We start from the raw sequence: 14,731 nt of genomic DNA on the forward strand, positions 1-14,731 counted from the left end.
GACATCTCAAAACGTAAAAATTTAAAAGCTGGACCCATTTGAAATGTTAAAGATGATCAGTCCCTACATGTTTACGGTGACAGTAACGTGACAAGGACAAAAGCCCTTTAAAGTTAAGACAAATCTGAGTCCAAATCTCAGGTCCTGCTCCTCGTGAACTCTGCATGTGAACTTGTGCAGGTCATTCATTAACTTGGCTGCGTTTCCTCACACAAACGCGTGTTTGTTGTCAAGATTTTCAGACACACAAAGATAACATCTATCACACATCTAACACAGTATCAAGTTAGGACATCAATATTCCCTCAAACCTACAATTCACATGTTTCTGAGACAACCTCAGCATGGTTTCCCTGAGTTTTAAATGTCTTCCCTCCTCTCATTCAACCAGTAAGCAGGATGCTGTCTCCTGTTTACTGTGAGTGTCAGGCACTCAACTGAGAACAGACACAAAACCTAGACAGTGTGTACACACAGAAGTGTCTGTGCACACAGGTGTATATACGGGCATGCACAAAAACATGCTACTAAGAGTACACACACAACGTGTTCTTCACCTTACACTGCCAGGTGTGCCCGGAGAGCAAGAGAAGGCCTCACAGTCCAGACAGTCCTGGGGGGACATGGGGTGCCCCACAGGACAGAGGGTAGGAGAATGTGCTGAACTGAGAAGCCTGGGGACAGGGAGTCAAGGAAAACCAAGTCACATCCATACAGAGGAGGGCTTCAGGGCACAGGGCTCACACAGGCGTGAGCTGGGAGGAAGAGGAGGGCCCAGACCATCCTGGCCTTCTGCATTTCAAAGGGTCACATTATTACCTTTTGCAAAATCTTCCTACGTGGCTGGAAAACCCGCCTTTGAGATTTTCTAAGCAACAGCACAGTTAAATTCAACCATTACCTCCTTTGAGTAGTGGACATACTTATTCAACTATATGAATAAGTGGTTTAAATGTGATTTTAAATCATCAATTGTTAATTAAAACCATCTTCTTCATTAGGAAAGCAGCAGAGCCCGTCATGTCTCTCCCAAGTGCAGGGTGTTCTGAGAGCACCAGAGCCTAAAGACAAAGCAAACCCCTGCTGCAAAGCTGGCGCTAGATGATTGGTTGGGGCACCATCGGCTGTTCACTGGAGTGGGCATCTTTGCCTAGCTGGGAGTCAGGAAGCTTGTTGGGGATCATCGGGGCTTTTGGCAACAGTTACAAAGGGGCTCAGCCAGCTTGAAGGTGACCTTGCTTCTGGGCTCCAATTCTGTGGCCTTGGTGCGAGGCCTCCCACCTGCGGCCTGGGGGCAGGACTCAACATCCCTCATCCAGACAGCCTCTCTAGTTCCTGGATTCTCTGGGAGTATGTACTCCATCTTGAGTGTTTCCCACCTTTCTAGACCATCCTTGCTTGCTTCTTTTACAACCTGTTGTGTAGGTGGTTTCTCTCCCTCGACTCTGTCCTCATATGGACGCTATTCACACACACGCCTCTCCTCCCCTGGATAACCTGCAGCTTCAACCGCACTCGCAATGCAGAGGACCCCAACGTTCTCCTGCTCTGATCCCCACGTCCAGGGCTGCAGGTCCTTCAGGGTCTCCGCCTCCATGTCAGGTGTTTTCTGAAAACCTAACTGTCCAAATTAGTCTTATAAAAAATCAGCTGCTCCTCCAGACTCTCTAATGACCGTCACTTCCCCAGTAACCTGAGTTCTAAGGCATGAGGCCTGCAGGTACTTTACAAAGCACTTTTCTTGCCCCCATTATCTAATCAGTCGCTAAGAACTATGAATTTGACTTCTAAAAAGTCTTCTGTATTCCCATACCTCTTAGTTTCCAATACCCTAACCCAGAGGCTCTGATACCCTCTGCTTAGGTATCTGAACCCCGTAAGGCATGAGAGGGCTTCCTAGGTGGCAGTAGTGGTAAAGAACCTGCCTGCCAATGCAGCAGACTTAAGAGAAACGGGTTTGATCCCTGAGTCGGGAAGATTCCCTGGAGAAGGGAATGGTAACACGCTCCAGTATTCTTGCCTGGAGAATCCCAGGACAGAGAAGCCTGGCGGGCTACAGTCCGTGTGGTCACAGAGAGCAGGAAATGACTGAAACACCTGAGCACACAGACACGGAAGCTCTCCCGAGCAGTAAGTCAAGCGGGGAACTTTAAGGGCCATTCCAGACCTGTTTCCAGGAATGCTCCATCACAGACACGCACCGAGGGTGTGGACCCAAGGTGTTCCCATCTACAATCTCCCACCTCCCTGAGCTCAAGACTGCATGGCCCCCAAGCAAAATCCCTCCACTCCATAGCACAGGGACCCTCTGACACACGGACGAAGCCAGCTCTCTGAAGACTGTAATACCTACTTTCACAAGTCAGGTACTCGTTCCACAATCCTTTACTTTAAAAATAACTGAATGACTGATAGCTCATTAAAAATAATTTTCATATTTTTGACATATAAGTTGGAAGAAATTCAAGAAAATTAGTGGCATTACTAGTAAAACTCTTTCCATCCACTTATCTACATCAACAAAATTTCTCTGTGCTTACAGCTCTGAAAATAAAAAGTAAAACTTATGCTAAATACAGTCTCATTCGAGCAATAAATTATATTCACCCATGAATACATGTTATTTTTTAAAAGCTCCACCTTATTGAGACGCTTATTCAATAAAATTTTGTTCACCAAGTGTTTATTATAATTTGTGATCCACCAGAGGTGGATCAACTATTAATAATAATAACAAAGTTTTAAAGATTTTTATGCCCACAGGAAATTAAAAGTTTCAATTTTTCCTTATATCTTCGGTGCCAAAAAAATGTGCCAGGGTAATCAATAAAACTTTCAAGCATAAAAATATATTAAGATAAAATTTTGTTAGGGAAATAGATCAAATAACAATGGAAATTCCTCAATTTAAAGAGTTTATTCTTGGATTTTTGAAAATGGCTAATAGTGTATATAAGTGCTATATTATTTAGATTCCATTTTTAACAGTGATATGACAGTTTCATTTTGAAAATACCTTTAAACTTAAAAAATGTGAGTTTTCTAAATTATTTTAGAAGATATCCAGTAGTTAAGTGTGAAGACCACTGCCCTCCACCATCACAATGGTCAACTGTCTACTCGTCTCCTCATTCTAACCAGGCTACCCGGCCTCCCCCTCCCTCCCCAGCCCACGCTGGGGGCTCTTCTCTGCAGGTGCAGCAAGCTCTCTCCACCTGCTCCTCGTCTGCCTTCTTCACCCTCATCGCAGCTGAAACTCACCTACTCACAAGTACCATCCAGGAAGTACTTCCTGCTCCTTCGGATAAAGATCTCTTCCCCCCATGAACTGCCCCCAGTCTTGGGGGCGCCGGCGCTTTTCTCCACCAGCAGCTGCAGTGCTTCATTTTCTTCTTTTTTCCTTTTTCCCTCCAAACCAAATACGGATAAAGTCCCAGAAGGCAAAGCCTGTTTGCTAATCTTTTTATTAACAAACAAACCCAGATAATGGAGTCTCATGCTCTTGAAGAATGCCTATTCACTGATAACTGTTCATGAGGAGGTGGTCCAGACACCTGTGAGGGGACGAGGGTCCTTTAAGAGCACTTTACCCACCCCCCCACACTCTCAACATCATTAGCATATCAGCACTTCTGAGAAGCGCAGGACCAGAGAGAACTGTATGTGTATACACCCTAACTTTCTCCAAGCTGGATCAAAAACATCCTTTTATCCCCACACAGCCTCTAGGAAGAGCTGCTAAAACAGGAAAAAGCCAATGGTCTGTTCCCCTTCCATCTTCCCCTTCATAATGCTAAGGCCACAAGAAACTTGCCCAATTCTGTTGTTTCCCAAGTCCTTTATATCAGAAAATGGAAGATAACAAGACAAACCAGATTTAATCATTTTTATAAGAGCTACCTTAACATCTGGGGCTTTACACATTTTAACAAATAAACCAACAGACAGAGAGGAAGGGCAAAAATCTTCTGAAAAGCAGAAAGCCAGCGAGGAAACTTAACTGATTCAGGTGAGAGTCATCAACACACACTAATACCAAGAAGTGCGTAAAGCTTGCCTGGGAATGGAAAATCCCCTGGAGTCAAATCACTGCCCTTACTAACAACAGAAGGAAAAAGAAAGAATCTTCAAGTAGCGAAAGCTGGCAGGCATCACACCTTAACCGAGAACAGAGAACTGACATCAGGTGCCTTCTGAGACAGGCACTGGGAAAACCAGGGAATTGCTTACACAGCATCCCTGGAAAGGGAGGGAGGGAGGAAGCAGCAAGCAAAACCTGAATTAAATCATGAGGAAACATAAAACCAAGTTGACGCCTCAAAACTCTCTATAATGAATGATAAAGGCTGAGAACTTTTTCTGAATTAAAGAGACAAGACAACTAAACGCAGCAGCAGGGGCCTGGAAGGCAAGACAGTTGCTATAACTGATATTATTGGATGACTGGTGAGATCTGACAATGAACTACATATTATATAACTGATCTGTGTCAAAGTTACTCTTTCTGAACTTGCTGTCAGAGGAGCCTGGCCTTGCTCTCAGGAGGTACAGCCTAATGATCAGGTCGGGACAACTTCATCTTAAAAGGCTCAGCAAAGAAGATTAAGTATATATTACAGTTGTGTGTCTAATTACAACTGTAGAGAGAAAAAAAGCAAATTGCCAAAATGCTAACAAAGCTGAATGGAGGTGAAGAGTTTGAAGAATTAACCATGACACCTGTGCAAGTTTTGTGTAGATCTGAAAGTTCTCAAAGTAACAAGTAATTGATTTAAAAATAAATCATTTCATTATTTTACTGCAAGTTAGGTTTACGGCCTTATTCGGCTTGACAGAAAAATCATGATTTATCTCAGCAAGTGTATACTGAAGTCCTACGGTGTGTGGTGGGCGCTCTGCAATGGGTGAAGAATAAAAGGCTCCAGATGTAGATCCTTGAGCACCTGGTATATCCAGTTTCAATTTGTGACAATATAATGCTTATCAGAAATCTTTTCTTCGAATATTAAAGTTCTTAGAAATGATATTTACTCCTAAGAATACATCTGTCCTAGAGCATATTTAATTTAACAATTGAATTTAAGCTGGAATAATGTGCTAAAATCAATCCTGAATATTAACTGGAAGGAATCATGCTGAAACTCCAATATTTTGGCCACATGATGTGAAGAGCTGACTCTCTGGAAAAGACCCTGTGGTGGGAAAGACTGAAGGCAGGAGAAGGGGACAACAGAGGATGAGATTGCTGGATGGTATCACTGACTTAATGGACATGAGTTTGCGCAAGCTCCGGGAGAAGGTGACAGACAGGCGAGCCTGGGGTGCTGTAGTCCGTGGGGTGGCAAAGAGTCGGACATAACTCAACAACAACACTGAGCTAAAGTTCAATCTATGAATATTTCAAAAAATATTTCCCTAAAGTATGCACAGCTTCCCTGGTGGCTCAGAGGGTAAAGCATCTGCCTGCAATGCAGGAGACCCGGGTTTGATCCCTGGGTCAGGAAGATTCGCTGGAGAAGGAAATGGCAATCCAGTACTCTTGCCAGGAAAATCCCATGGATGGAGAAGCCTGATAGGCTACAGTCCATGGTGTCGCAAAGAGTTGGACACGACTGAGCAAAGTATGCACATTAAAGAGGCAGGGACTCGTCTACCTGGTCTCCGGTTAGGTACCAAGACTTCATTGTCTGTGCAGCATCTGCGGGTCAGAGATGTGGCACTCGGAGCGCTCGCAGGTGTGGACTTGCATACACTACAGATGGGGTGTTTGTTCCTCCACGAGCAAACATGTCCCCTGCAGTCGTGCTAACCCAATTGCTCAATTAGTGATACTTTTGTTCTGTACGTAATCCAAATGCAAAAGTCGAGCTAATTCAGGGCCAGACTGCCACCAATCCCCAGAAAGGAAGTGCTGAATCTACCTGGCGTCTTGAAGTTTATTTCCACCAAAAACTAACTTGATAGATGTAAACGTAAAAATAATTTATATCAAATCTGACTCTGAATACAACTTCCAAGCTGTGTATAAATTTCAATATAAATCCAGCCACAAGAGTTTGGACTGACCACTTTGATAACTAGACACATCGGATCACACAGCACTCTTCCCACCTCTGCTCCAACAACTGGCTCCCTCACACACGAGTGGGTTAAAATACAAAGAAAAAGGGTATACTGAGCCTCCAACATTCCCATGACAGGCAGGTGCTACTCGGAAAATGATTTTACCCACCAAATACTTGGAACGTGCTGTGACCTTCACATCCTCCAGAACCTTCAGGAGGGCAGATGATCTAAATCAGTGATAAATGAAGGGAAGTCACAGCTGGCAGGCAGGAAGGGCACAGTAATAAGGAGTAACACCATAATAAAGACTGTCGGGGGTATAGGAAGATGGGGGGGTGAATGGAGAGTAGCATGGAAACATATACGCAAACACATGTAAAACAGAGCCAGTGGGAACTTGCTATATGACTCAGGGAACTCCAACTGGTGCTCGGTGACAAGTTAGAGGGGTGGGATGGGGCAGGGGGTGTGAGGGAGGTTCAAGAAGGAGGGGACATATGTATACCCATGCCTGATCCACGCTGATGTACAGGAGAAACCAACACAATATTTTAATTATCCTTCCACTGAAAATAAAGAAAGAAAAAAAGAAAAAAGGCATTTGGTGATTGAAAGCAAGATACAATTGCCCTGCGACAAAGGAAAAAAAAAAAAAGACTGTCGGCCAGCTCTAGATGGGACCTAACACTGTCAAGACAGGTGACTGAACAAATCACTTAACTGTTCAGATGAGCCTCATCAGGTGCCACTTCCATGGTTAATAATTTGCGGGGCTACACACCTCACAGGTGGAGTGTCAGCAAGGTTACAGCACAATGCCCAACACACAATATGACAATACGTGGTGATTTTAAAAAAGAACAAAATCCAGAAATTTCTCCCACTTCCCTTCCGCAGCAAGTTACAGAGCTATGTCAGTGTTATGAGGCAGCTTAGATGGGAGGGCAGTTTGGGGGAGAATGGACACGTGTATGGCTGAGTCCCTTTGCTATGCACCTGAAACTATCACAACACTGTTCATAAGCTCTACTTAAAAAAAAAAACACACACACACAAAAATTAAAGAGCTATGTTAGATGATATTTAGGAAAAGAACGTACAAGGTCTGAATTGTAGCTGAAGCTCCAATACTCTGGCCACCTGACTGAAGAGCTGACTCATTAGAAAAGACCCTGATGCTGGGAAAGATTGTGGGTAGGAGGAGAAGGGGGTGACAGAGGATGAGATGGTTAGATGGCATCATGGACTCAATGGACCTGAATCTGAGCAAACTCCAGGAGACAGTGAAGGACAGGGGAGCCTGGCGCACTGCAGTCCATGGGGTCACACAGTGGGACATGACTTATCGACTGAACGACAACGAAGTCTGCCTCCACACCATCTCCATCTGCAAGAGCTTGGGTCTATACTTTTTCATGCTTGACATGAAAAGAATGAACATATAACCTGCCCTCTAGCTCCTGGTTTCTATAACCCTGGAACCACTGGCTCAGAAGACACACAGCACAACTCACATCTATGTGATCCTCTGAATGATACAGCAAACCAATTTAAAACATAAAGTTTTACAATATTCTTGTTACCATTGAGGCTGACCCCAAATGGCAAAATGTGCTTATTAGCAAGATGAAAACATGCAAACAAGCAAGATGTTGCTTCTTTTAATCTGGCAGTCAGTATTTAGATGAAAGTGAATTTAATAGTTATATAGATGAGCTTTATTACAGTAAAACATGCACAGAAAATGTCTCAAGAATTTAACCACTTAAACTTTCATAAATTATCACACCTCACTACAACCTTAGATGTCATTCTGTCCGAAAATTAGAACATCAGACTTGTAAAAGATTTACAATTAAAATAAATGACACCTGGGATGGCCTTAAAGCACTCTACTGCCTCCCCCACAAAAGTTCAGGTGTTAGAGGGTGGATAAGTGAAAGCTGAGTGGTGGGTTTATGATGGTTCAGTTGCTTTTGTGTATTTTTTAAATATCCCGTTAAAAATATTAACAGTACTTACTTTTAAAACATCAATGCAATCGATCATATTAAAAGAATAAAGAAAAAATCATAAATGCAGAACAAGCATTTGAAAAAATACAACATTCAATTCTAATTTCAAAAAAGGTCTCAGGAGACTCAGGGGACTTTCTCAACCTGATAAAGGGCATTTGTGAAAAAATAATACATTGAACATCAAGATTTAAAACTTCCGTTCTTCAAAACACACTATTAGGACAATGAAAGGAAAGTCAAAGAATGAGAAATGGCATTTGCAAATCGCATATCTGATAAAGGATCTGTGTCTGGAATACACAAAGAACTCTCAAAACTTAGAAAACAAATAACCCAATAAATAAATGAGCAAAAGATCTGAACAGACCCTTCACCAAAAAGGACAGATGCTGAAAGAGCCATGAAAAAAACGAACATTATCAGACTTGATGGAGATGCAAATTCAAACTACAGAGAAGTGCCAGCAAGGGTGCAGGGCACCTGGGTTCTCCCACATGCTGGGGCTGGGGGGAGGGGGAGACCGCACAGTCACTCTGGAAAATGGGCTGGCAGCTTCTTATAAAGTTCAGCAGCCAGACCACCCCCAGGTACATACCCGAGAGAAGGAACAGGTATGTCCACCCAGAGACTTGCTCCTGAGCGCTCAGAGCAGCGTGGCGGAGCCAGCCCCAAAGCCCAGCAACACTGTAAAGACAGAAAACAGTTGAGGAAAGTAGGTACTCACTCAAGATGGTATGGGTAGTGATACACGGGTAAAGGTCCACGGCTGGAGCCTGGAGTCAGCTCTGAGCTTTATGATGCTGGCTGCTTCTTACCCTACATTCAACTGTAAGCTCAGCATGATAAATGCTCACATACTACCTACACTGGTACCAATCAGGCAGGAAAACGAGTCTGCCCCTAGGTCTGGGGAGAAGGGGGCTAAAAAGACCAACTCAGGAGGGGAGGACTGTGGGGAGGTGGCTCGGGGGCCTGTGCTCAAGTCCCTTCTTGGCTCCAGGGAGCACAGGCCTTTCCACTGCCTTCCCCAAGGTGCAGAGATGTGTAAACTGCTCTTCTCTCAAAACATTAAAGCAGCTATATTTTCAGATCCAAGTTCAAAGCCCAACGACTTCCCAATTCAAGGGTAGGAACTGACCACCCTATCATGTAGCTGACAGCAAACATTCTCTGTCATCAGGACAGAGAAATCCAAAATTCCAAAATATAAGGCAGATGTCGTGAAGCAACAACAGTTCAATAAACAAATACAACACCTTTGTTTGGATGAGAGGAGGAAACAGGGCACAGGCAGAAGAACAAACAGAAATCCCCGAGGTCAGCTGTCTGGGTTCCCCAATCCTGCAGCTACCAGCCCAAGCAGCCAACACGACATGTGTAGTTACAGAGAACAAAGATGACTCTCCCAAGAGGATTCTTTCTTCGAGAAATTCCACAAGGGGGATCATGATCCAAGGCATCATTAACTGATTCCATACACATGTGGGTGCCACTAAACCCATGTTTAAGCCCCTTTTCTAGGACACCAACTACATTATCTCCAAATAGAGACTTCTCCTTCCAGTCCAGTTGGTAGCAGTCGAAACATGCTACAAGTCTCATGACTCACTCTCCCAAACCCCCATTTAACAACTCTTCTAAACATTATGGTTTTCAAGGACGCCTTCCTCGGGGTTTGTGGCCCACTGACCCGCCGCCCGGGGACACACACTCTGAACTTCCCCAGGCAGTGTGACTCCCAGGAAGCTTATCAATCCCAGTCTCCCTAAGTAGCCTTGAGCACAGAGGCTCTGAAAGGAGTGAGGCAGGGTAGTTATATCCCATCAGCCCTGGTTCTATCACCAACTGCTTCAAACCGGAAAAACAGCATTGGGCAACAGGATTCCAAAACTTCAACAGGATAAAGTCATGCTATGGCATATTCCAGGACACAGCTCCAAGGCCCGTCCACAGCACGCTAGTCACAGCTGAGAGAAATTAACATGAAGACTAGATTAGCTGCATTACGCATGAGCCTCATTCTAATCACCCCTCCCCACCAGGTTAAATTAAACCTTAGGCAGCATGCTACATGCATCTTCAAGGGTATTATTCTAAGTACAGGTTCAGACAAACTGCCTACACTAACTGGGGCCACTCGATGGTGCAAACTCAGGAATCTAAAGGAAAAATGGTCTTTAATATAAAAATACTCTTAACTATTAGAATCAGGAGGTTTGGCTTAAATTCTGGCAGGTACTTAGAGGAGTTTTGTCCCCTGAGAGAATCATTTAGCCTCTATGCGTTATCAGTTAACTTATTCATTAATATCAGAACACCAGAGTCTACAGGTCCTATCGATTCTAGGAAGAACAACTCACATATGAGAGCAACTGGAAACCACTAACCTGACGTCATCTTTCTTTTAGAATAATATTCTTCAACATATTACTTGAACCAAAATTTAAATTTTAATCAAACTCCTTCAGTGAAATTATTTTTACAAACACTAACTCATCAAATCCTACTATACTAAAGTCCCATCTCACCTATCCTAGAAATCCAGCAACTTAACTGTACACCAGAACTGCGTCTATGAAGAACTGATGACAGAAATTTAAAATCTCCTCCTCCGAGAGTCTATCTGTAACTTCACACTGGAACCCATCATCCCAGGAACATGAAGGGTTCACCCAGCTTGGAAGTCGCTCTGCTTTCTCTCTGAAATTCAAAGTGCGCCTCATCAGATGGTTAAGTATTGGAAGTATCACTTTTAAGCAAACTGAGGTTTTCAGTGGGCTATTCTCCTAAACTTAATAGTTCCGTACAAAGATGTTATTTATTTACCTCTGCTAAGGAGTCTGCCTGCAATGCAGGAGACCCGGGTTCGATCCCTGGATTGGGAAGATCCCCTGGAGAAAGAACTGGCAACCCACTCCAGTCTTCTTGACTGGAAAATACCATGGACAGAGGAGCCTGGCCAGCCAGAGTTCATGGGGCTGCAAAGAGTTAGACACAACTAAGAGACTTCACTTCTCCTTCTATAGGACCCTTTGAGGTGTACATACAAGGCACCATTTTTCACACATTAGGGTTTTTTTTTCCTCCAAGAGTATCAGTCAAGTCCATCTCTGACCAACCCTTTCCTGTTCTACTCACATTTCTCCTGATTCTACATAGAGACTTGGAGGCTTAAAATGAAACAAATCAATGAATGACCTGAGACTCTCATCTCAGGATCCGGTGATGGCCCCCTTTCAAGATCTGGACCTCACCTGTGGCCTCCCCGGGGCTCCCCAGCTGCTCATTACTTGTACAACAGCACCGACTCTCTTCTGTCTTAGTCTAGGATCTGCCTTTAGGAAAGGCCACCAAGAATCTGGAGCTCAAGCAGCTGACGGGGCAAGCCCCCAGACAGCCTCCATCAGCATTGCCCGGGGCAGAAGACCTGGCTTGGAGACACAGTCCAGCCATGCAGGCAGCCCAACCCCACCTCTCCTCCACCCCAACATCTCTGGTCCACTCCCTGTCCAGGACATGCCGAGCCTCTCCATTTCCTCCCCACCCATCTCACCCTGGACCAAGGCCTCATGGCTAGGTTCCCCTCTCACCACCCTCCTCCCTTCACAACAGACCCTGAGGGGTCCTTTAACTGGCCGTAGGTAGGTTCCAAGATGGCTTGTTCCTGAATATTCTGGATAAAGGCATCACCTGTAGAACCTGCAGCCACTAAGAAAAATAAGCAATTATTCCAACAAAGACTTCCACCAAACTAGATGCAAATAAGCTACTTCTAAGGTCGAACATTTTATCCTAAATTAAAACACACTCGACAGCACTGTAAATCAACGTACTTCAATAAAACACACACAAACACACACACAGGGAACAAACAGAATCTTAAAAAAGTTAATTGTGAGCACTAGCAGCACCTGTAAATATGTAAATTATGTGGCGTAATGTTCAACATCAGTATCCCCTCCCTGCACTTTCTTTCTGGTTTCCCTTATAACACCACCACGATATAGTAGTCACTATTTACCAGGTATTGTTCTAAGTGTTTTATGTGAATTAATTAATGAAAGGCTCTGAACAGCTCTCTAGGGCAGCTAATATTAATTACGCCTATTTACAAATGACCACATTTGGCACTGAGAAGTTCAAGTGAGTGGCAGTCTGCTCAAACGGAGGACGCCAAGACTAGAACTAAGCAGTCCTGCTCCTAAGCCCGGTGTGTCCACGACTGTACTGGGATGCCCGGACACCTCACTGTCACACGTCATCAAAGCTGCTTGGGAACCGCTAGAGGGGCACGGAGGGTGACTGCCCCTGGCGGCTCTACCCTCAGCCGTCTAGAGGGTCCTGAAGAAATCAGGCCGAGTTCCACACTCGTGGGCTGCCCCTTCCAGACTGTGCTCCTTAAGGGTGAAGGAGAAAACTGCAGTTCATCTCTTAGACTCTGATTGCCCAGGGCACCCAAGTGACAGTAAATGAATGAGACAGTCCTCGACACCTGCTGCAGAGGGGCGTCTTCCACCAAGAAAAAGCCTTGGACCTAAACACACGCCTGAGAAGGCCCTGCATGGGGACAGTCCTTAGTCAACTCTTCAAACCTCTCCAAAGCTAACCCTGCAGGAGCCCCAGAGCTGCAGTAACCGACACCTGAAACTTATCAGCAGGTGCGCGCGTCCTAGCGGACAGCACGAAAGGAGATGGGAGAGCCGGCCTTCACTACATGAGCACTGCTGCCTTCATAAAGCCTTTTACTGAAAAAAGAAAAAGAAAAACAAAACTAAAACGTAAACCCAGACTGCACCAAACACGAGTTTACGTATGGTTCATTCACTTTAGAAATATTTTTTTCTAAAAGCTCCTTATAAAGAGTCAATTTCCCTCACGTCACTCAAAACACCCAGTAATTTTAAAAATGAGCTTAATTTGGGCAAGGAAACCACATGAGACAACGCTAGGGATCAGCTCCCGGCACCTAGAGGAGCGACGCCCAGGTACAACCCCCGGGGGACCCCCGACGCAGTCCAGAGCACCGCACGGTTTCCGGAGCCCTCACGTCCCCGTACGCCGCCCCAGCCGGAGCCGCCTCCCAGCTCCCTTCCGACCCCAGAGCAGAGCACGCGAGCGGGACGCCTCCTTTCCGACGCTCCGCCGGGAACAATGTCAAACTTTTTGTTTTTCCTGAAGCACAAGACTCCTCCGCTCGGAAACTTCACGGTCCCCAGGAAGCCAGGCGTGGAGGCGCGGGAAGGCCCGGCCGAGCCGCCAGCCTTTGCGCCGAAGAAAGGCGGTCGATGCTTGCGGGGCCGTCCCGCCCGGGCCGCCCCTTCCGCCTCCGCAGACCCGGGCCCCCCGGACCCCGCAGCCCGGACCCCGGACCCGGGCCGGCGGCATCGGCGGGGCTCCGGGAGGCGGGCGGAGCCCCGACCCCTGCCTGCCGCGGCCCCGGCCCCGCCGACCAGCCGCCGCGCTCCCGCTTCCGCCGCCGCGGCTCCGCCCGAACGGCCGCCCCGAGCCGCCGAGGCCTGGGCTCCCCGCCGCCCGCGCCCTGCCTCCCGCCCGCCCGGCCCGCACTCACATCCGTCCGCGTCCTCCGGCAGGTCCTCCTGCAGCAGCGACAGGTCTGCGCCGAGGGAGACAAGAAAGGCCGTGAGCCCGCCGCCCGCCGCCCCGCGCCCTCGCGTCCCCGCCCGCCGCCCGCCGCGGGGCCCGTACCCGCCATCTTGCGGCGCCCCCTCCTCCGCCGTCGCCCGGGGACCCGGGGCTCCAGGGGCGGCGCGCGCGGCGGCCGGTGGACGCGCGCGGGGGGCGGTGCCGCGGGGACGCGCGGGGCGGGCCGAGGGCGGCGGGCCGGGGGCGGCTCCGGACGCCGGGCGGACCCGGCCCGCCCCGCCCGCCTGAGCGCCGCTCCGCCTCCCGCTTCGCTCGCTCCGCCCGCCGGCGCGCTCTCGGCTCGGCTGGCCCCTCGGTGAGCCGAGTCCGAGGCGCGGCTGCTGCTGCCGCCGCCGCCGCCGCCGCCGCCGGGGCCCCGCGCCGTGTGCCGGGCTCGGCCGGGCGGGGCCTCCCGTGCGCTTTGTTGGGTCACTGGCGCCGCCCGTCGGCCCGCGGGCCCCTGTCCCGGCACCTGCCCGCCCGTCTGCTCGGCCGCGCGCCTGGGCCACCGCCGGGCGTGAAGCGCCGCCTCCGCGCCGGCCGCCGGGCGCGACGAACAAAGCCGCGGGGACGGCCCGGCTCCCGGGCTGGCCCCGGCCCGGCGGTGGGCGTGCGGCCCGGTTGCAGGAGGACCGACGAACCTCGCCCCCGGGCTCGTTGGGACTAAGGAAGAACGACAGGAACCGAGCACCGAGTACTGGGCGTCCCGCAGGTGCTGGGGAACGGCGCCTCGCCTTAGCTTTTGTCTGTAAATAATTTAAATAATTGTGGTAGCACTCGAGGCGCTCGGCTGAAATTTGCAGCACGCGTTCTGTTACTTCTGTCTTTCCACAAGTGCTCAGGGATGCACGCAACCGCCCAGTATGGTGTAGGGGCCCAGCCCCAGTTCCCTGGCCCACTGCCCACTGACCTCTGTCCAGGACTCAAGCCCACCTCCCGGTCCCCCAAGGCCTCCAGGATGGTCCTGCCCTGAATGACCGTTACACAGGGACGTGTGTAAGTGA

At 48.0% G+C, this 14,731-nt stretch overlaps 1 protein-coding gene across 3 annotated transcripts in view; it reads right to left on the reverse strand.

The window, feature by feature from the left end:
* PPP4R1 (protein phosphatase 4 regulatory subunit 1) overlaps window positions 1–13,868 on the reverse strand; it is a 48,683-nt gene extending 34,815 nt beyond the window's left edge. The window contains exons 1-2 of one of the 3 annotated variants that reach the window (XM_061131096.1): window positions 13,791–13,868; window positions 13,654–13,698 (exon numbers count right to left, since the gene is read on the reverse strand). In XM_061131096.1, coding sequence (XP_060987079.1) covers window positions 13,654–13,698; window positions 13,791–13,797 — 52 coding nt within the window. In that variant the 5' untranslated portion in view covers window positions 13,798–13,868. The remainder of the gene's footprint in view (window positions 1–13,653; window positions 13,699–13,790) is intronic. The other 2 variants (XM_061131094.1, XM_061131095.1) reach the window with 2 other exon arrangements.
* Between the last annotated feature and the right edge of the window lie 863 nt (window positions 13,869–14,731).

This window comes from Dama dama, chromosome 27 (genome assembly GCF_033118175.1).
Source record: "Dama dama isolate Ldn47 chromosome 27, ASM3311817v1, whole genome shotgun sequence".
NCBI lineage: Eukaryota > Metazoa > Chordata > Mammalia > Artiodactyla > Cervidae > Dama > Dama dama.